The sequence below is a fragment of the Salminus brasiliensis genome, chromosome 24 (genome assembly GCF_030463535.1).
Source record: "Salminus brasiliensis chromosome 24, fSalBra1.hap2, whole genome shotgun sequence".
In the NCBI taxonomy this organism is placed as follows: Eukaryota; Metazoa; Chordata; class Actinopteri; order Characiformes; family Bryconidae; genus Salminus; species Salminus brasiliensis.
Window position 1 is genome coordinate 15,536,568 of NC_132901.1, and position 22,433 is coordinate 15,559,000.

General features: G+C 40.8%; 1 protein-coding gene across 4 annotated transcripts in view; it reads left to right on the forward strand.

Moving 5' to 3' along the window:
- The window catches only part of LOC140547057 (glucosidase 2 subunit beta-like), a 325,295-nt gene that overhangs the window by 65,077 nt on the left and 237,785 nt on the right, over positions 1-22,433 (forward strand). For all 4 annotated transcript variants that reach the window (XR_011978387.1, XR_011978386.1, XM_072670576.1 and 1 more), the window contains exon 9: positions 21,948-22,017. Coding sequence is in view for 2 of the 4 variants with exons in the window: in XM_072670576.1 (XP_072526677.1) it covers positions 21,948-22,017 (70 nt within the window). In the remaining 2 variants the exon portion in view is untranslated. The remainder of the gene's footprint in view (positions 1-21,947; positions 22,018-22,433) is intronic.

Here is a 22,433-nt window from a genome sequence, read left to right on the forward strand (position 1 = left end):
TAGGGTTGAATATTAATAACAGTATAAATGTAGGTATTGTGATATACACTGAGGTGGAGCTACAGTTTCTCATTAGGGTTGAATATTAATAACACTCTAAATGTAGGTATTGTGATATACACTGAGGTGGAGCTACAGTCTTTCATTAGGGTTGAATATTAATAACACTCTAAATGTAGGTATTGTGATATACACTGAGGTGGAGCTACAGTTTCTCATTAGGGTTGAATATTAATAACACTCTAAATGTAGGTATTGTGATATACACTGAGGTGGAGCTACAGTCTTTCATTAGGGTTGAATATTAATAACACTCTAAATGTAGGTATTGTGATATACACTGAGGTGGAGCTACAGTTTCTCATTAGGGTTGAATATTAATAACACTCTAAATGTAGGTATTGTAAAATAGACTAAGGTGGAGCTACAGTCTCTCATTAGGGTTGAATATTAATAACACTCTAAATGTAGGTATTGTGATATACACTGAGGTGGAGCTACAGTCTCTCATTAGGGTTGAATATCAATAACACTCTAAATGTAGGTATTGTGATATACACTGAGGTGGAGCTACAGTTTCTCATTAGGGTTGAATATTAATAACACTCTAAATGTAGGTATTGTGATATACACTGAGGTGGAGCTACAGTCTCTCATTAGAGTTGAATATTAATAACACTCTAAATGTAGGTATTGTGATATACACTGAGGTGGAGCTACAGTCTTTCATTAGGGTTGAATATTAATAACACTCTAAATGTGGGTATTGTGATATACTCTGAATTTAAAAAAATAATGAAATGAGAGAGCTAGAAACGAAAGGCCTGGATGTGCCGCTCTGCCTGGCCCCACATCTGCCTGTCCACCTGTATGCCTACTTCTCATTAAAAATGAACAGTAGCTACGAAACATCTAATTGATGATGTTAATTTATCAATAAGGTTAATTATGATAGTGTTTTAGTAGTTATTGAGGTTATGGTTGAACAGTCATATTATTAATACGCTACTGTGCTTGTGCTTCATCAAGGAACGGTTCCTGCTCCTGTTAGTGTTAGCATTAGAGGTAACGTCTTCCGGCTGTGGCTTTGCTAATTAAAATTCAATGTGGCATACTGTTCAGAGATAGCACCTCACACATGCACACTCGTGCGCGCATGTGTGTGTGTGTGTGTGTGTGTGTGTGTGTGTGTATCGCACCTTAACATCACCCCATCAGGAGACAGTGGGCTGGGTGATGACTCAGTGTGGATATTTTTATAACGTTTGATAATCTAATATTTATAACTATACACGCACTTCACTCCGAGCTTCCTGCTGGAGCTGACACTGTTCCGTCTTTCCCTCTTTCTCATAACTCTCTGTTTCCCTCTCTCCCTCTTTATTGTCCTCTCGCTGTTTCTCTCTGTCCTCCCTTCCCTCTGTCTCACTCTCCTTTGTCTCTTTTGTGGTTTCATCTTTCTCTCTCTCTCTCTCTCTCTCTCTCTTTCTCTCTCTCTCTCTCTCTCTCTCTCTCTCTCTCTCTCTCTCTCTCTCTCTCTCTCTCCCTCCCTGTGCTCCTGATAGAGAGAAAGGCTGTACAGTGATGATAGTGTGGATACTGAGCGTTATCATGAATAACCTTTTCTCTGCTCCACCGGTGCTTTATTTGCGCTGCCCTTTTAATTCTGTATCTGACAGACTGCTTTTACACTGCCAGGACCAACAGCGGCGCTGACCCTGCATGTCTGTGTGTGTGTGTGTGTGTATGTGTGCATGTATGGTCTCCTCCAAAAGCATCGTAACAGCAAGGCCATTTTTTTGTCTTTGCTAAAAACCCTTCAATATAAAGTTGTTTTTTTTAACTCAACACTCCTGGGACCCTATTTTAGCAAAAAATGCATTAAATGAAATTAAAAATAAAGGATCATAAGAACCAAAAATTATTAAAGTATTAACTTAATTAAATATTATTATAATTATATTATATTCATATTATATTATATTTATAATTAAATAAATATTATTAAATATTATTAAAGTAAAACACACTGTACTCATAAAAAATAAAATAAAATAAAAATTATATATATATATACATGCAGAGCTGAGAATAATCACCCAAATAATACCTGCTCTGTGGTGGTCAGTCCTGTGTGGTCCTGACTATGAAGAACAGGGTGAAAGTAGGCTAATTTGTATAGAGTGCTGCTATCAAGGAACTTGAGCCAATATGATGGACCCAGTTCTTTCCAACCTGGGGTGGTCATAATATTCTGATGTGACTGTATATTTCGTAGTTCTTGTAATTTACCTGCTTTAACAGAACAAGCAAGCAGAAGAGTTGAATGCAGCTCTTTCACGCCTCAAATCAAATAAATGGCACAGATAGATTTACTGCTGAATGGTATAGAACTTTTCACACAGATTCACCCCCGAGTCTTCTTTAAGCTTGCAGATCTACGTTAGTTAGAGAAACAATATATCCCTAGTATGAAAGGGTGACACTGCTACAGTTAACCCCTAAACAAGCAAAGATATACTTGTATATCTTGAATCATATTGAACAGTTTGGACTATAAGTTTGCAAGTATGCAAGCATTGCAGCCAAACACCTTAATATGATTCTTCCCCAGGTTATAAATTATGACCACAGAAGGTTCATTCAGGTTAGGCCAGCGCAGGGTTATATAAGATGCAGCCTACATAATATTATCTGTATTCAATAGCACAGCCTGGAATCCCTTCTTGAGAAGTCTAGCTGTGGAAAAAGCATTGGACTCCATAAGTGATAGGTATTTATTTAGAGTTGTAAATAGCTTTGGGTTTCATAAAGAGGTTATTATGGATATCCTAATATTGTATAACTGACTGACCACAGGAATATAAAGAAATGATCTCTTGTCTGATTCCTTTTATTTTGGAGCATAGAACAAGACATCGTATTTTATATATGATATATCATCATATTTCATATCATCATATTTGGAGCATAGAACAAGACCGAAGTCGAAACCAGAAATATGAATGTACTTCCTCGATTGTTCTATTTCAGACCCTGTCTATTGAAATTCCCTCCAATGTTTTTTTTTTTTTTTGTTTTTTTTTTTGGGGGTGGGGGGATTATGGGATAATAGTAAATATGTAATACATATGGTGGGAATTAACGTTTCTTTAAAATATATTTTTTAAGAATCTTGTTTAAATAAGTTCTGAAAGTGACAGCTCCCAAAAGACAAAGATGGTATGACTCCACCAATCTGAGTGTCTGAGAGCCTCTGATTCTCTTATACAACCCCGATGTAATCCTTAATTTTTTCGTTTTTTTTTATTATTTCTATAAGGTTATAAGCACCTGCGGAAATTAGAATGAAGCAGCTCATTAATTGGGCTGTAAGTGTGTATTTGATCTTTAAGATGGTTGTATGTATGCCTCTGTGTTCCAATTGCTACATGTTGGCCCAGTTTTACTTAATATCTCCACCATCTGATGATTACTTTGGCTAATCAACACTTTATTATGCTGGTGATGAACTTGGAGAAATCCATGTGATTGCAGAATACTGAATATAGTTAAATAATGACTTTTTCTGTTAGACTGAAGTCGGGAAAGTTTGTCAAGTTATTGTCAGAATGGGTTTACTATTTAATCTAATACCATCGCTACTAGAAACCCCTAACATGTACTTCCACTCACTAGCCACTTTATTAGAAACCCCTAACATGTACTTCCACTCACTGGCCACTTTATTAGAAACACCTACCTTGTGCTTCCACTCATTGGCCACTTTATTAGAAACCCCTAACATGTACTTCCACTCACTGGCCACTTTATTAGAAACCCCTAACATGTACTTCCACTCATTGGTCACTTTATTAGAACCTACCTTGTCCTTCCACTCACTGGGCACTTTTTTTTAGAAACCCCTAACATGTACTTCTACTCACTGGCCACTTTATTAGAAACTCCTAACATGTACTTCCACTCACTGGCCACTTTATTAGAAACCCTAACATGTACTTCCACTCACTGGCTAATTTATTAGAACCTACCTCGCAAGGTTAACAATGGCCTATTTTACTGCCAGAACAGTACAGTATTTAGTATTTTAATCGAGGGGGAGATTTTATTTGTTTTATTAATGTTGAAATAAGTGATTTTTAATGAGTGTAAAACAATGATGAGTAGTACAGGACATTGAATGTATGTAAAGATATATGTCAATGTATTGAATCGTGAGTTGCCATCGCTTGCATTTTTACATTTAGCACTACCTGTTTACGTTTATGGTTGTTTAGCTGATGCTCTTGCCCAGAATGACTTACAAGGTTACTCGTACTACCAAGGTGGGTTAGGAGTCTTGCCCAAGCACTCTTATTGGTGTAGCGCAGCATAGTCACCCAGATGATGTGGCAGGTACTGGTGTTATCTGTGTTGCGCAGCACCAACCATTTGCTTATGGATGTCTAAAAGGGAAAGAATAAAAGATCCTGCTAGGACATCTGTGATTAGGCTGATCCATGTGGATTTATTTTTTTTTTGGTGTGGTGTAATAGGGTGTGCAAAATGGGAAAGCGCAGTAGTGCCAGATTGGTGATGCCTTTGAATTCTGATCAATATACTGTGATATTTTACGATCCCTCATGATCATCCAGATGTTTATAGTCTCTACCATCAGTCACTGGTGTATCTGCTGGATCTATCCACTGTATGTTCTCAGCGGCAGTGTAATCTTCCTTGTAATGCTTTCCTGCTTGTATCTTTCTATACTATCTAGTGCGACACTGTGGAGAACGGGCTCCCCTTTTGAGTCTTGGTTCCTCTTAGTTGTTCTGTCTCATACTCAAAGCGAGATGATTCTGGCATTGTCTCCCTCTGCAACACTCATTAGGGGCTGCTTGTTGTTTTGATCTGTTGGAAAAAGCAGCATTTGGAAATCCACACAGTTCTTAATTCACAGAGCTGTAATTTCAAATCTTCTCTCTTAGTAAAATTGTATGGGCTGATCCTGAGCCCTGAGGAAACACATTATTAAATACACCTGCCTTGTACCTCCACTATATAGATGTACAGGTTATAGCAAGCGTAGTCTGCGGTCAGATGGCGCAGCATATATATATATATATATCGAATGCTTGAAATGCCATTGTATTCGTAGGAAAGACTCCACTTGTTCTGCTTGGTGCTCCAGGTTTACCTTTTGCATTTATGATTTAAAAAAACTTCTGATCGAGGAATCATCTACCCTGCTGTCACAGAGGGATCCTTCTCCTCCAAAAAACACGGTATTAAGTGCCAGCTTCTTCCGACTGTTCATTTAGTTTGAAGTGTGAGCTGCCGTGAGACTCCTTCTCTGCTTTGCAGAACTTGTCAGAGGTGAATTGCTCTCATTTCAGAAAACACTCTGAACATTGTCTGAACCCAGCCTTGATTTTCATTTTGAAAAATTAATATGTCAGCAAAATCCCCTCAGTTTTTGTACGTGCCGTCAGCATGTAGTTTGACCGTGAGCTTTTGAAAAGCAGATTTTGTGATTTTTTAAAAGCAGGTATTGGATTTTATTTTAAAGTGTGGTCATTTTTAGCCTTTTTTGCTCTTTTGCTGTCATCACACTCGCTTTGTTTTTCTTCCGCCTTCAAAGCTTCCAGTCTTTATAGAAAATGAATGGGAGGTGAAATGGAAAACTGCTTCGCTCTACTGTAATGTGCATTCGTTGTTCGAATTTGTTTGTGTAAAGAATGTTCCACAGTAGTGGATGAATGTAGGTGGGGAAGCCATAAGGCATCTGAGTAACGTGGCATCACTTTGCTTGACTTGGCTCTACAACTAAACTTTACTAATGGAGCAGTCTGCCACTTCACAGTGAGCTGGGCTTTCGGCGCTGAGGGTGTAAAAATACTTAGCCCTGCATTTCCAATGTGTTTTTGAGTCACTATCTGGGTGTGTGGTGTTATCCTGGCTCTGACTTCAAGAAAAGCATGTACACTCACCTCATTAAAAACACCTACCTTGTGCGTCCACCCACTGGCCACTTTATTAGAAACACCTACCTTGGGTTTCCACTTACTGGCCACTTTATTAGAAACACCTACCTTGTGTTTCCACTCACTTGCCACTTTATTAGAAACCCCTACCTCGTGCTTCCACTCACTGGCCACTTTATTAGAAACACCTACCTTGTGCTTCCACTCATTGGCCACTTTATTAGAAACACCTACCTTGTGTTTCCACTCACTGGCCACGTTATTAGAAACACCTACCTCGTGCTTCCACTCACTGGCCACTTTATTAGAAACACCTACCTTGTGCTTCCACTCATTGGCCACTTTATTAGAAACACCTACCTTGTGTTTCCACTCACTGGCCACTTTATTAGAAACACCTACCTTGTGCTTCCACTCACTGGCCACTTTATTAGAAACACCTACCTTGTGCTTCCACTCACTGGCCACTTTATTAGAAACACCTACCTTGTGTTTCCACTTACTGGCCACTTTATTAGAAACACCTACCTTGTGCTTCCACTTACAGACCACTTTATTAGAAACCCCTACCTCGTGCTTCCACTCACTGGCCACTTTATTAGAAACACCTACCTTGTGTTTCCACTCACTGGCCACTTTATTAGAAACACCTACCTTGTGCTTCACTCACTGGCCACTTTATTAGAAACACCTACCTTGTGCTTCCACTTACAGACCAATTTATTAGAAACTGTTGAAATGTAGCTGTGGAATCTAACTTTAAAGCCAAGTCCATTTGGACGTACTCTTCCCTGCTTTCTGGCTGGAATTTTAAGGGTGTAACGGGTCACAAAACTCATGGTTCAGAACGGATGTTGGTTTTTGCATCACGGAACGTATAATTTTTCAGATCAGCAAAACAGGGGAAAGATAGACCAATCTCCTTTTGTGCTGTTAGTGGCTGTGTTCTGATACTCACTATACTGAGTGATGGCCTCTCAGTCTGTATCAGGTTAGTAGTGTAACAGTCTGTTCTCTGCTTCCCCAAGAGTCTCGCTAGTTTTACACATTTTGCTGCAGTTTGAGGTATGTTAAAAAAAAATAAACCTGACAGACTGACGACATATTTTTTTTCGAAGCACCCAGCGAAATACAACATGGCATTTCTGCAGCCATGCGTGAGACCAGTTCTTGCGCGAGGCCAGGCCAGGCATTTCTGCAGCCATGGACACGACAAACACACACATCGAGAGCCGTTTCTGTTTTTCACATTAAAATGCAAGCCACAAATGTCTGGTATGGCTTGACTATACAGAGTGAAAGACTGCAGCAGCAGTAAAGCTTTGGCAGTTAATCTGTGTGCAGGTAAGGGGGCAATCAAGTTACACCACTGCCTGTTGCAGTCCACTCTGTGTGTGTGTGTATGTGTATGCGTATATGAAGGCGCCATTATTGATGACCATTGACCATTGAATAGGCAGTGTGCGTTACCTACAGTCTCCAGTGGTGTAATGAATAAGTGCAAAATTATTTGTGCACAAAAAGTGTTAGCATGTTAGAAAAAAATTTGTGAGGAGAGTGTTTGAGTATAACAGATGAGATATAGTGTGTGTTTGTTCAAGTACACTGTATTGCCAAAAGTATTCACTCACTCATCCAAATCAATTAATTCAGGTGTTCCAATCAATTCAATGTCCACAAGTATATAAAACCAAGCACCTAGGCATGCAGTGAAATTTCCTAGCTACTAAATATTCCACAATCCACTGTCAGTGGTATTATAACAAAGTGGAAGAGCTTGGGAATGACAGCAACTCAGCCACGAAGTGGTAGGCCACGTTAAATGAAAGAGCAGGGTCAGTGGATGAGTGACGAATCACACGTCTCTGTCTGGCAATCCGATGGTCGAGTCTGAGTGTGACGGTTGCCAGAAGAACAGTACTTGTCTGACTGCATTGTGCCAAGTGTAAAGTTTGGTGGAGGGGGGATTATGGTGTGGGGTTTTTTTTTTTTTAGGAGTTGGGTTCGGCCCCTTAGTTTCAGTGAAAGGAACTCCCAATGCTTCAGCATACAAAGAGATTTTGGTCAAGTTCACGCTCCCAACTTTGCAGAAAGAGTTTGGGGATGGCCCCTTCCTGTTCCAACATGACTTTGCCTCTTTCTTCTTGTGGAAAGCCTTCCCAGAAGAGTTGAAGAGTTGATAGCTGCAAAGGGTGGCCCAACAACATATTAAACTCTATGGATTAAGAATGGGATGTCACTCAAGTCCATATGCGTGCTAAGGCAGGCGAACAAATACTTTTAGCAATATAGTGTATGTGTGTATTAAAAGTGGATATTTTTCCCAACACTGATTTTTGTGTAGTCATATTTATTAAATTAAATTTACATCAATCCAATCTTTCGGATCCTTTAACCAACCAAATCTGAGAACACAAAATCACTTGCTGTAAATACTGAGTAACTTAGGTCACAGATGATATAACACATTTTCAGTTTTATTGTGCTGAGGTTTTGCATGTTGTTGTATGTTATGATTTCTAGTACTTTTTACACCCCAAGGGTTCAGCCATCTGGACCCCTGGTTCAACTTGGGGTTTGAAAATGGGAAAGCAAAGAGAGAATGTAGAGTAATGCTTGACTGAAGAGCACCATTGGTAAAGCTACATGACACCTATGTAAGCTTTTCACGACAGCTGACACAAACCTCTGTAGATGTTCATTAAGGTTTAATCCAACAAGTGTCTGTTATCATAACACTTCCAGCTTCAACTCATGGACAGACCAGACTCTTTTTTTTCTTCTATTTGAAAAATCTCTGATATAAATCACCCAGGAAGTGACAAAGAACCCAAGAACACCATCTAAAAAACTGTAGGACTCTCTTGCCTCAGGCAAGGTAAGTGTTTCTAACTTTAGAAAAAAGGATCCCAAAAATGGGACTTGCGGCAGAATAGCATGGGGTAAACAATTGCCCAACATGACAAATGTAGGTGCTTATCTTCGCCAGTAAGTTGGTTCTCCTGAGTTCTGGAACGATATGTTGTGGACAAACAAATTAAAAGTGTAGCTGGTGTATGGTGAGACATGAATGAGAGACATCTTTCCTAAGTCTTGCTTATACATAATTTGGTGTAGATGTCTGTTTATCTGTCTTTGAGATGAAGCTGAAGTGCAGTTGGGTCATGCAATAAGACAGTGATCCAAGGCACACAAGCCAGTCTACCTTGTAATAATTAAACAATAAGAAATTTAAATTTTTGGAATAGCCTAGTCAACACACTTATAAAATGTTGTGGCTGGACCTGAAGCACACAGTTCATGCTCAGAGGCCATCATATCTCACCTAGAAGTTTTACTGCAGAAGTTGTAATTGTTGGTATACACATGTAGAAAAAGAAAGGGGGTCATTTACACTTTTGCTTTAAATTTTTAGCTCATTTAACCGTCACTAATTCTAGGCAGGATGAGGTGGCTGCCGTCATCAGGGGGCAGGAAAATTGCTTGACTGATATGCATATTCTGACATGGATTTGTACTTTGGTACTGAGCCATGTTAAGCGCGAATATAGCAGAGTTAGCACTGCTGAGAGGGGCCATGCAGTGGCTGGCCTGACCACAATCATTTTAATTTGACATTCTGAAAAGTTGAAAGATTTCAACACTGTTATTTGTTACAGAACAACAGATTTCAGTTTTTATTAAAAAACAAAAATGGCTTGAGTAATTACACCTTAAGTGAAGGCCCTATCCACATGTATGAATGTATTATTATAAAGTATTTCTGATATCCTTTTAGTCCTCACAAGAACACAGAAACATCTCTAAAGTTCTCATGTGATCATGCCAGCTCAGCAGGGGGTGCTGACCAAGTTCGATAAGGCATTTCTCAAGAAGCAAGCGTAATGGCCATTATAGACCTAAATACTACACAGAGATGAATGCAACCGTAAAGATATATTTTTTTTCACAGCAGGGCTGCTTAATGTGATCTCTCATACATCATTTTTTTTTTTTTTACATATAACTCGACACTCCTAATCAGAATTTTATTTTGCAAATCTGTGCACAACATGTTCTATCACAGTGTAATGAAAAACCTATGTAATGTAAACCTAGTCCTTAAACCAAAAAGCAACAGTATGGAGAATTGGTATTTCTTGGTCCTAGGCTCCCCCTACAGTCAGGAAGTGTAATAAACACTTTGAGCCACCACTAAAGGACAAGCTCTACACATTCATTTCTAGACAAGCTGAGAGATTAATCTAAATCATATGGACTGAGTTGAGCATCAGAGTGATAATACAGGATTTTACATGAATGTGACTATGAGGTGCGTAGTTCTCGCTAGTGTTTTCCTGCTCACTTCACCAAAGTTACATAGCGCATTTAGCAGCACACTGAGTCCAACAGAGATGCAATTCTCCCAATTACAGGTCAGTGGGGCATTATATTAAAAAAAGAAAACAACTACATATTGTTGCTTTAACATCGTGATGGTATCATTTTCAACAAGCTACATTTTGCCCATCCACACAAAAACACTGAAAACGGAGTTCTCAGAAATCAGCCTCAGCCTGAAGAAAGGTTTTAGTTTAGCTAAGTAGAAGGTTTACTGACCGAAAATGCTGTGTTCATGTGCATGGAAAACCAAAACATAAAACAGATAGCTACATTAACAAATATCAGGATATGAATGGATGTAACCTAAAACAGCTCATTTTACACCATAGTTTTTAAATCAGACCAGTATCGGCCATTCCTCAAGCTTTCAGTGTGGATATTGATAAGGCAGAGTGGTATTGTGCCAATTCCTAATGCTGACCTGCTTCTTCTAGATGTTTTTAAGGAGTCTTTTCAATGAGAATCTTTTTACCAGCTGTGTTTTGCTTTCACCAGTGGTTTGGTGTTTTCCTGTAAGGTTTGATTTCATGTGAAATGGCTTTGTGTTTAAAAAAACTCATGAAAGTGAAAATGCCTGGTGAAGTAGAGGGCTGGTTAATACAGTGAGGGAATTTGGGTCAGTGTGATGCAATCCAACATCAGACAGAAAGGACAGAGCCTTATATAGGTAAGAGACAAAAACACGGCTGGGTGTCTGGCCTGAGAATGTCTAGGTGTGTGTGTGTGCACATTTCTCATACAAAAAGTCAAAAGTTACTGGAAAATATATTGCTATTGCATTTTGCAAGATACTGTTTGTGCCTAAGTCACTTGTATAGGGATTTAGTGACTTGAGTGTGTGTTTCACTGTGTGTGTATGTTGGATACCATAAATGAACCACTTCAGGTTCGATAAAGAACCATGTTTGTAATTGAGGTGAGTGTTAAAGTCCTTAAACTGGTAAAGCTATGCTTCTTTAGACTTTTAGCAGTTCTTTACACTTACCTCTATATTACAAATATGGTTCCTAATGGAAATATCTACAAACAACTTTGTCAGATCTGCGCTGAGCTCTTTGGACTTTCCCATTGTGCCATGTGTTGGTCAATCTTATAAATGCTGTCTAAAAAGACCTTTATATGACATGGTGGAACTTTCAGCACCACTAAATGAATCATCTTAGTAGGTGTTTGCATGTTTATGCATATTACCCTGTACATTTCATTTTTACTCTGGCCCAGAAAAAGAACAATGTATAGAATTCGTTAAAAATATTGCCATGCCATGTGTTTTTGAATGCACTCTGAGTAAGTGATATCCCATCTGCACATCATGTGTGGAGAATCAGAAAGTTAAGAGACCTTGGCCTTGGCAAGTACAAATGACGTTGTGGAGCTTTCAGCACCACTAAATGAATCCTCTTAGTCGACGTGTCCATGATTTTGACCCTCTATGTATAATTTTCACCCTGTGTTGATTATTCTATACACTCACTCTGCCCCAGAAAAATAACTGTTTCGAAAAAATAATTGAAAATATGATAATTATGTCATGGATGGGTGTATGTAAACTCCTAAACACAAGTGTCAGTAGACAATAAACAATACAGTACTCTGAACATTTGTTAACAATACAATATAACTCATTACTCAAAACATTGTAGAAAAGAACATCCATGCCGTCTGTAGTGTTGGATGCACTCTGGCTAAGCTTGTTTAGAAGGCAGTTCAGAAAGGCAAGTGTTTATTATTGATTTTCATTTATATTAGGGATATATGTGGGATTAGGGACATTTATGTGGAGCATCAGCTGATGCATAATTCAAAATTCAAAATTTTTAAATGAAATCAAATTTAAATAAAATGTAAGTTTGTCACATACAGAGTCATACAGTACGGTACAGCTAATAGTAAAGTGCTTTGAAAACTGCCTGCTCACGTGAAACAATAAGATTTGTATGAATATTATAAGAATAGGTAAAGAATATGTAAAACAAACAATTAGATATACATATGGATAGATAGATATATATGTTAATATTACTAAAATAAAATGTATAATATATGTATATATATATGTTTAATCAGAAGAAGACACAATAACACAGCCTGAGTGTTTTATTGCTTCTGTACAACAGTTTTTACAAAATAAAGAAACATAAAGAAATAAATAATAAAAATAAATAAAATAATCCCTTAGCTTTAGTACTGTCAGATCCTTCCGCCAAAAAGTAGTTCCACAACAACAAGGTCCGTTAAGGTACCTGTTGAGCTCTGTACGCAGTCCAAGATAGTTGTTGATACTAAAAGTATCACCAGAGACAGGCTGAGGAGTCAGACGACTGCTTAAAATGTGAACGGGAGTTCTCGTGACGCTCATCACGTCTTATTACTGATAAAGTCCTACCCTTTAACAAAAAGAGCCAGTCAGCTCAGTGGTTAAATATGTTTTTCAAATGGTAATCTGACCTTCTGATTCAAGTGTTTTGGTCTCTCCTCATTCATAGAGATGGAGGCCTGGTCTTGTGCTACTGGAAATTACTGCACAGCAGGGTTGCGAAGATGGCCGTCGAGTGAACAGACTTGCCTGTAAAGACTTTGGATCAGCTGTTGTCATTGTGTCAGTGGAGTGATACGTTTTTAGTGTGAAGAAGCTGCCAGTCAGAGAGGTTGTGAGGTGGGAATTAACTGTTGTATGAACAGAGATAATAATGTAGCTAAGAATAAATTAAAAATGGAATTTAAAAGGCGGAGTTTGGCATGCTGCTCTATCTAAGTTTGGTGAAGCAGGCAGGACAACGCTCGCGAGAACTGCGTAACACTGCGTAAGCCGAGTCATATTTGTGTAAAATCCTGTGAAATTACTCTTCAGCCTCACTCCACATACTTCTTTCCCTTTCAGTGACGACTCTGTATCTCTCAGCTTGTCCAGAAATGAATGTGTAAAGTGTGTTCTTTGGTGGCATCAAAGCGTGAATTCCAATTCCTGACTGTAGGTGGATCCAATCCTCACATAATGTTAAAACATTAAAATCAAATAAAATCAAGTTCCAGTAAATTAAGATTAATGCGTTAATTAAGATCAAGTGTTGAACAAAAAACATAAAAATATGTACTCATACCACACACTCCGCCGTGTATTCTGCAAAAGTGTGTGTGTGTGTGTGTGTGTGTTAGAGATAAAACGTCAGGATCGCTTAGCCTCTCCAGTCCGCTTCCATTTTTATTCAAAGCTAGGAAAACTTAATTAATATTTCATCAGCCACATTACCTCAGTTTCAGTCTCTAGAGAAACATAGACAGTCATTTACACATACTCTCTCTCTCTCTCTCTCTCTCTCTCTCTCTCTCTATCTTAAGGAATCTCTCTCTCTCTCTCTCTCTCTCTCTTTCTGTCTCTGTCTTTCTCTTTTTCCTCTCTCTTTCCCGCTTTGTCTGCAGGTCTCTCTTCCTCCCTCTACTGACTTTTGTTGGCATGAATTATAAATAACTTGCCAAAGGAAACAATTGTGCATATATAAAGTAAAAGACATATATTTGCATAGTCATATTGTGTTATATATATATATATATATATATATATATATATAAAGCATCACTCTTGTCTCTGAAAGTCAGGGAGCTCCTACATGTTTAGCAGATAATCTGGAACACATTCTGAAATCTTCATCTGTTGGGATGTTGGGAAGTCGTTAATGAGTGTAGAGCTCTTTTCTGATATGGTTATATTTGGAACATGAAGAAAATCTCTTTCTCTCAGAGCTGTGAAATGATCACTGCTGCACACACAAACACATAGTCGCATCAAAAACAAACTGCAGCAAAGTATGATATAAAATTGGTCAGCTAAAATTGGGCTAAGTGACACTGTAACTGTTCAGGATGTAACAGATTCCTGTTGTGGTGTTTTTTGACTGAAGCACAGTAGCTGGTTCTGCGTGTGTCCTGTCTGCAGCCCCGCAGGGCTTCCTGGTGATCTAAGCCCATTACCGGCACTCCCGAAATGAAATATGGAGGAGCACTGTTCCCTTCTGCCTGTGCTGCAGGTCAACCGGGGACACACACAGTGATTTTTTTTTTTCTCTCTCTCTCTCACTCTCTCTCTCTCTCTCTCTCTCTCTCACACACACACACACAGACACTCACATGCACACAGAGCACTTTCAACAGAAAACAGAAAGTCATGTAATCTGTTTCTTAAAGGCTTTGATTTCTGCTTCGACTTTATTCTAGCCGGTGGGTCGTTCAGGAACACTGAACATTTAGTTCTTCAGCTCTTACAAAATTAGCAGCAGCTAAAAAGAGCCTGAATTTTAGTCCATTTTTATAAATAGAGTAAGCAAGTCAGGACTATATATGAGTACTGGTCGTATTTCACGTATTGGCCACTTTATTAGAAACCCCTACCTCAAGCTTCCACTCACTGGCCACATTATTAGAAACACCTACCTTGTGCTTCCACTCAGTGGCTACTTTATTAGAAACGTCTACCTTGTGCTTCTACTCACTGGCCACTTTATTAGAAACACCTACCTTACTCCTCCACTCAGTGGCCACTTTATTAGAAACACCTACCTCGTGCTTCCACTCACTGGCCACTTTATTAGAAACACCTACCTTACTCCTCCACTCAGTGGCCACTTTATTAGAAACACCTACCCCGTGCTTCCACTCACTGGCCACTTTATTAGAAACCCCTACCTTGTTTTTTTCACTCACTGGCCACTTTATTAGAAACACCTACCTTGTGCTTCCACTCACTGGCCACTTTATTAGAAACCCCTACCTCGTGCTTCCACTCACTGGCCACTTTATTTGAAACCCCTACCTTGTGCTTAAACTCACTGGCCACTTTATTTGAAACACCTACCTTGTGCTTCCACTCACTGGCCACTTTATTAGAAACACCTACCTCGTGCTTCCACTCACTGGCCACTTTATTAGAAACCCCTACCTTGTTTTTTTCACTCACTGGCCACTTTATTAGAAACCCCTACCTTGTGCTTCCACTCACTGGCCACTTTATTAGAAACACCTACCTTGTGCTTCCACTCACTGGCCACTTTATTAGAAACCCCTACCTTGTGCTTAAACTCACTGGCCACTTTATTAGAAACACCTACCTTGTGCTTCCACTCACTGGCCACTTTATTAGAAACGTCTACCTCGTGCTCACTGGCCACTTTATTAGAAACCCCTACCTTGTGCTTACACTTACTAGCCACTTTATTAGAAACGTCTACCTCATGCTCACTGGCCACTTTATTAGAAACCCCTACCTCAAGCTTCCACTCACTGGCCACATTATTAGAAACACCTACCTTGTGCTTCCACTCAGTGGCCACTTTATTAGAAACGTCTACCTTGTGCTTCCACTCACTGGCCACTTTATTCGAAACGTCTACCTCATGCTCACTGGCCACATTATTAGAAACCCCTACCTTGTGCTTCCACTCACTGGTCACTTTATTAGAAACCCCTACCTTGTGCTTCCACTCACTGGCCACTTTATTCGAAACGTCTACCTCATGCTCACTGGCCACTTTATTTGAAACCCCTACCTTGTGCTTAAACTCACTGGCCACTTTATTAGAAACGTCTACCTCTTGCTTCCACTCATTGGCCACTTTATTATAAAATCTATCAATTTAATATTAAAGACTATAGCACTTCTGCTGCTGCATAATTTATCAGAAACTGACCACTGATGAGGATCACACACTGATGACATCACAAACATCAGGAGAAGGGTTACAGAGAAGGATTTTTAATAAAGTGGCTGGGGAGAGTATGGTCCAGTTCGGGTCTCATGCAACTCACTCACTGTTTAAATTGCTGTTTGGCTTCCTCTGGGTTTACAGAGAGGGAATTCTACTTCAAAGCCCCTTTAATTTGGAATGAGTTTCAAAAACCAGCAAAATGAAAGTATTTAATCTCACTGCATCAAAGCAGCACTGTGCAACCAGCTCACTGGGGTGTGAGCGTAGTAAAGAGTGCGCTCTATTGTCCTGAACAGCGTGTACGGAGGACAGCTCCGGGTCCGAAGCTCCACTGCAACAGCTAACAGACGCCTATTAGACGGAAAGAGCACCACTTACACACCTGGACAGCACACAGACTCTGGCTGCTGATAGCAACGCGGTATGGCCCAGCCCATAGTGGTGTGCCATTTTGAACCATAATTAAAAGCGTTTGACAGATGGATATAAAACACAATTAGCATAAAGTAAATCCTGACCAATAAAACGACAGGAATGCAGCACTGTCCAGCCACCACGGTTACTCTGATAGACCAGCTAAACCATTCAACTCAAAAATTAAAATCAGATGCTGTGCTGGTTAAGAGCTAAGCTGCTTGATGTTTTTGCCTAGACGACCAGACCATCAATGATGGAAGTAATGTAGGTCTTGATGCAGTTATCTGTTTGCATCTGTTATGATACTTTTGTGGTCACCTTTGAAGAAGGATAACAACCAAGTGATACGACTGCTATAAACTGACCTGTAATCCGCCCCACTTTGTCTTTTTCTGTTCCGACACAGATATCAATACATGAACTCTACGTATCGTTCGATACCCGATACCGATCCGATACCATTGTTGAATAAATAAACCATATACCTGACCATCTGGGAGAGACATAAGACATCAGGATTGACGTAATCATTACTTTACTCCTTATATGGAAGATGATCTAGATTACTCGCTGATAGTTGATGACAGGATGAGGGCACCATGCTGATTAGATGTGTATATATGTGTGTGTATGATGACTGTATGTTAATCTGAACCATGGGTTATAAAGCCAAGAATGCTGGTGGTCCGAAAATCGGGTTCCGTGAATGGATCTGTCCTTTGGATCAGCTACCCTGATCCAGCTAATTTTGTTAGTATCGGGACCTAAATCCGACCCTAGTATCGGATCGGTGTATCCCTAAAAACAACATGATGGTGACTACAAAATGACGAGAGGTTATAAGCAGAAGGCCTATGTAGTATGCCAAGTAGATCAGCAAGCCAGTGTCTTACAGTGTAACCCAACCTTGAGTGTATTACTGATCATTTGATTTTTAGACTACAAAGATGCAAAAGGTAATCAAAAGAATATGCAAAAGAATAAAAAATAAAGCCCTTTAGCTTTTAGACGCTTAGGAAGGGTCATACAGCTCTCTGTTCTCCACCTCAGTATTTGCTCAAGACAGCTGCCTTCTCTGCAGTGCTGAGGTGGTATACATGCTTAAAAAGCTTAATTTGCCAACTTTATTAGAAACAGTGTGGCTGCTACTGTATTTAGCTATGTGATGCTCTTCTATCTGTCCTTAGAGAGTACAGTAGTAAGCAGAGGGTGACCCCGCTGGACACCCATTGTCTCTCTCCGCATACCATCTGGAGGGGTTTCTGAGGGCTGAGTCGCTTCTCAGTATATACGGTAAATGATGAGTCCGCTCACTTCCAAAAGGGCTAATCAGTATGCTAACTGGTTCGTGTGGAATTGATAAATACTAAAAGAACAGAATACAGTAGAAAACCAGCAGCCACCGATTAGCATTAAGCATTTAGCATAATGGTAATTTATGGCTTGAGCTTCTATTCCCTTTTAACCACATTAGCTTGTTTCATCAATACCAAAGCTTCACTCTGAGCTGGAGGTGGAGAGATAGAGGACATCTGAACATTAGCTATTGGGGGATTTCATCCAATCAGAAGCTCTGAAGAAGGCCAGCGGTCAGGTGCAGTTTGAGGTGACACATCTAGGCCTAGACCTGAGAGAGACGCTGAAGGGAACATTTTGCGAGTGTGAGAGTGTCACAACAAGAACAATTATTTCCCTCAGTGTTGTTAGAATATGACAGATGGAAACCCAGTTTAAGCTCAGTTTGACAGCCTACACTGCTCCCCCAACTCTCGCGCACTCTCTCTCTCACCCCACCTCCACACTCTCATTTATCCCCCTTCTCTCACTCTCTCTCTCTCTCACCCCATACCCTCATTTTCTCTCCTTTACCCCCTCTCTATCTCTCTCTCCTCTCTCAGCCCATACCCTCATTTTCTCTCCTTTACCCCCTCTCTATCTCTCTCTCCTCTCTCAGCCCATACCCTCATTTTCTCTCCTTTACCCCCTCTCTATATCTCTCTCCTCTCTCAGCCCATACCTTCATTTTCTCACCTTTATCCCCCTCTATCTCTCTCTCCTCTCTCTCACCCCATACTCTTATTTCCTCACCTTTATCCCCCTCTCTATCTCTCTCTCCTCTCTCTCTCTCACCCCATACCCTCATTTTCTCTCCTTTATCCCCCTCTCTATCTCTCTCTCTCCTCTCTCTCGCCCTATACCTTCATTTTCTCTCCTTTATCCCCCTCTCTATCTCTCTCTCTCCTCTCTCTCGCCCTATACCTTCATTTTCTCTTATTTATCCCCCTCTCAATCTCTCTATCTCTCTCTCTCTCAGCCCATACCCTCATTTTCTCTCCTTTACCCCCTCTCTATCTCTCTCTCCTCTCTCACGCCCCATACCCTCATTTTCTCTCCTTTATCCCCCTCTCTATCTCTCTCTCTCCTCTCTCTCGCCCTATACCTTCATTTTCTCTCCTTTATCCCCCTCTCTATCTCTCTCTCTCTCAGCCCATACCCTCATTTTCTCTCCTTTACCCCCCTCTCTATCTCTCTCTCACCCCATACCTTCATTTTCTCTCCTTTATCCCCACTCTCCTTCCTTCTCTCTCACCCCATTCCCTCTTTTATCTCCTTTATCCCCCTCTTTTTCCCTCTCTCACCCTATACCCTAATTTTATCTCCTTTATCCCCCCTCTCTTTCCCTCTCTCACCCTGTACCCTAATTTTCTCTCCTCTATCCCTCTCAATATCTTTTCCTTCCCTCTCTCTCACCCCATACCCTCATTTCTCTCATTTATACCCCTCTCTATCTCTCCCTTCCCTCTCTTTTACCCCATTCCCCTTATTTCTCTCTTTTATCCCCCTCTCTATCTCTGTGTCCTCCTTTCTCACCCTATACCTTCATTTTCTCTCATTTACCCCCCCCATATCTCTCCCTTCCCTTTCTCTCACCCTATACCCTCATTTTCTCTCCTTTATCTCCCTCTTTTTCCCTCTCTCTCAGCCCATACCCTTATTTCTCTCCTTTATCCCCCTCTCTATCTCTCTCTCTTTCCTCTCTCTCACCCCATACCCTCATACCCTCATCTCACCCCTCTCTATCTCTTTCTCTCTCTTTCTCTCTCTTTGTCTCTCTATCTCTCTCTCTCTCGCTCACCCTCTCTCACCCCTCTCTGTGTTTCTCTATCTGTAGCACTTTACCCCATACCCTTCTTTATCCCTCTCTCCCCCTTCCTTTGTCTTCTTTCTCTTTCTCTCTCTCTCTTCTGCTCTGTCTGTCTCTTTCTTTCCCCCTCTCTTCCTGTCCCTCGCTTTCTCTCTGTGCCCCCCTCTTTCTTTCTCTCTGATGTAAATGTGTTCTGCTGTGCGAGTCCCTCCGTGTTCTTACCCGTTTATTTTGATCGCGTCTGTATTTAGCTGATAAAGTTCCCCTCGCTGTATGCAAAATGAAGTCTGTTTGATGATAATTATAAACGGCAAGAAGAAAAATCTGCTTGTCAGTGTATTAATGTTTTAGAATTTGTGTTCCCTGCTCACTTAATATGAGAACAGTTCTCCACAGAGCCGAACTCCTGCGGCTGAAAGCGGAAACAGAGAGCGAGAGAGAGAGAGAGAGAGAGAGAGAGAGAGAGAGAGAACGGTAGTAAAAGAGAAGTATGCTGAGAAAATGAGAAAGAAAAAGACGGAAAGAGGAAGAAGTGGGGGAGAGAGGGATGCTGAGGAAAAGAACGAGGGAGGGATGGTGAAACACGGCGAGTGAGCTTTATCTTTCAAATCCACAAGCTGTCCGATTTCTCTGTGTGTTTCTGTGGTCACTGCCTTCCGAACGTTCACCTACTTTCAGATGTCTGGATCATTTCTTTGTCTTTATAGCCAGATTACCGTCTCCCAAAGCACAGGACTTTCAGAACCACGCTACACTTTAAGGTACACTCACTGCTGGTATAATCTCCATAGAAAAGCTTGTACTATTAGAACTAGGCTTTGGAGCAGTCACACTGAGCTGAGGTGCACCACACTTGGTGGTAAGCGTCGTTAGGGAGGATGCATCCCTTACATTTGGGTTGAGATGGAGAGGCCTTTGTGATCCTAACCTCACTGATGTTCTCATTAAGTCTCTCATAGCAATACCCCAACATCTAGTTCACAGCCTTCTCAGAGAGTAGATGCTTAGTAGTTACTGCAAGACAGGTAAACAAACCCCTTGTTAAAACCCTTGGAAACCCTTTATAATCAGGTGTCATTTACGTATTTACATTTAAGGCATTTAACAGGCGCTCTCATCCAGAGCGACTTACAGTATGAGGACGAGAATACACAACATACACTACAGTACTCTTGGAAGAGGAGGGTCTTCAGTCTGCGTTTGAAAACAGCAAGCGACTCTACCGTTCGGACACCCACTTCAGTGCCAGAACAGAAAAAAGCCTGGACCCTTGTCTTCCGTGAATCTTAAGGGATGGCGGGTCAAGCTGAGCTGTACTCGAAGCTCAAGGGGCTCTTGGTGCGGATCGGCTTTTGACCATTGCTATCAAGTACGGAGGGGCTGGTCCATTCTTGGCTTTGTAGGCCAGCGTCAAGGTTTTGAATGCGATGCGGGCAGCAACTACAGGAAGCCAGTGAAGGGAACACAGCAGAGGCTGGACTGAACTTGAAGCATTGAAGGTCGTTGACAGGTCGTGCAGCCAAATTCTGGATCAATTGTAGGGGCCTGATGGTGCGCAAAGGGAGAGGCCAGAAGGAAGTTGCAGTAGTCAAGCCTAGAAATGACCAAGGAAGGGTCAGGTTTGTAACATGAGCCGAGAACCATTACTGGTCATCCCCAGACTACACTAAGGCTTCGTGCTTCAGCAGAAGCAGAGACCAGTGAGTTCTCTAACGTGTGGACAGATACTGTCCTGTTGAACATTGGAGCTGAAGGGTTTTCTAAGTATGCTTGCTTGGTTAGATCTTATACTTTCCACTTTATTAGAAGCCCCCTCCTGTTGCTTCACCTTGCTTGTGTAGAGATTGTAGTAGCTCATGTGATGATGCATAGCTTGTGTTTTATGATGTTATAGTTTGTAGCTCTTCATCAGCTGGTCTTGGCTGGACATTTTTTTAAAAGGTGGATCGGCTCTCAACGCTCTAGCATTGACACTGGCATGTGTAAAAACCCCAGGAAACACTGCTGTGCCTGCACCACACACACTGCCATATCCACCACCCAAATAATGTCTGGACTACAGCAGTCCTGTGGGCAGAAAATGACCAGTGATGAATGGGGTAGAGGAGAGCTAATAAACTGTGCAGCAGCACATGGACTCCTCAGTCTGAAACTGTCTGAAACACCTGCAGTTTAGAGCTATAGGGTAGGCGTTTATAATAAAGTGGCCAGTAATGGAAAGCACAAGGTAGGGCTAATGATTTGGACGGTGAGTGTTCATGGCTTTGATATTAAGTTCTCTCTCTGGTGTATGCGTGTGTGTGTGTGTGTGTGTGTGTGTGTGTGTGTGTGTGTGTGTAGATTCAAGAACAGCATGACCCAGCCAACACCTCTCCACATGAAAACCCTGTTATCAGAGAGGCACAGAGTGGTAAGTCATATGCTCATACACTCTACACACACACGCCCACATACACTCTAGCAAGCACACACACACACACACACACACACACACACATCAGTACTCTCTCTTATACACATGTCCACATAACCACAAGCCTGCTTGTGCTTTATCTTCATTGTCCTTCTCCTGGCACTGTTTATGAATGGAGTTGTTTTTATGAAAAAGAAATATAGCAATGTTGCAGCAAATTTATAGATCTATCAAATGATTAAATATTAAATGTGCAATAGACTGCATTTATTAAGGGCTTGAAGTTATTCTTGGCTGTATAAATAGTAAGTATGTGACTTTGGTCTGGGTGAAGAATGTCCAGGTGCATTTTTACAAGCCTGTTATTTTTTATTTCTGGGACTTTAATTGGTTGGCTTAGACCACCAGGACAG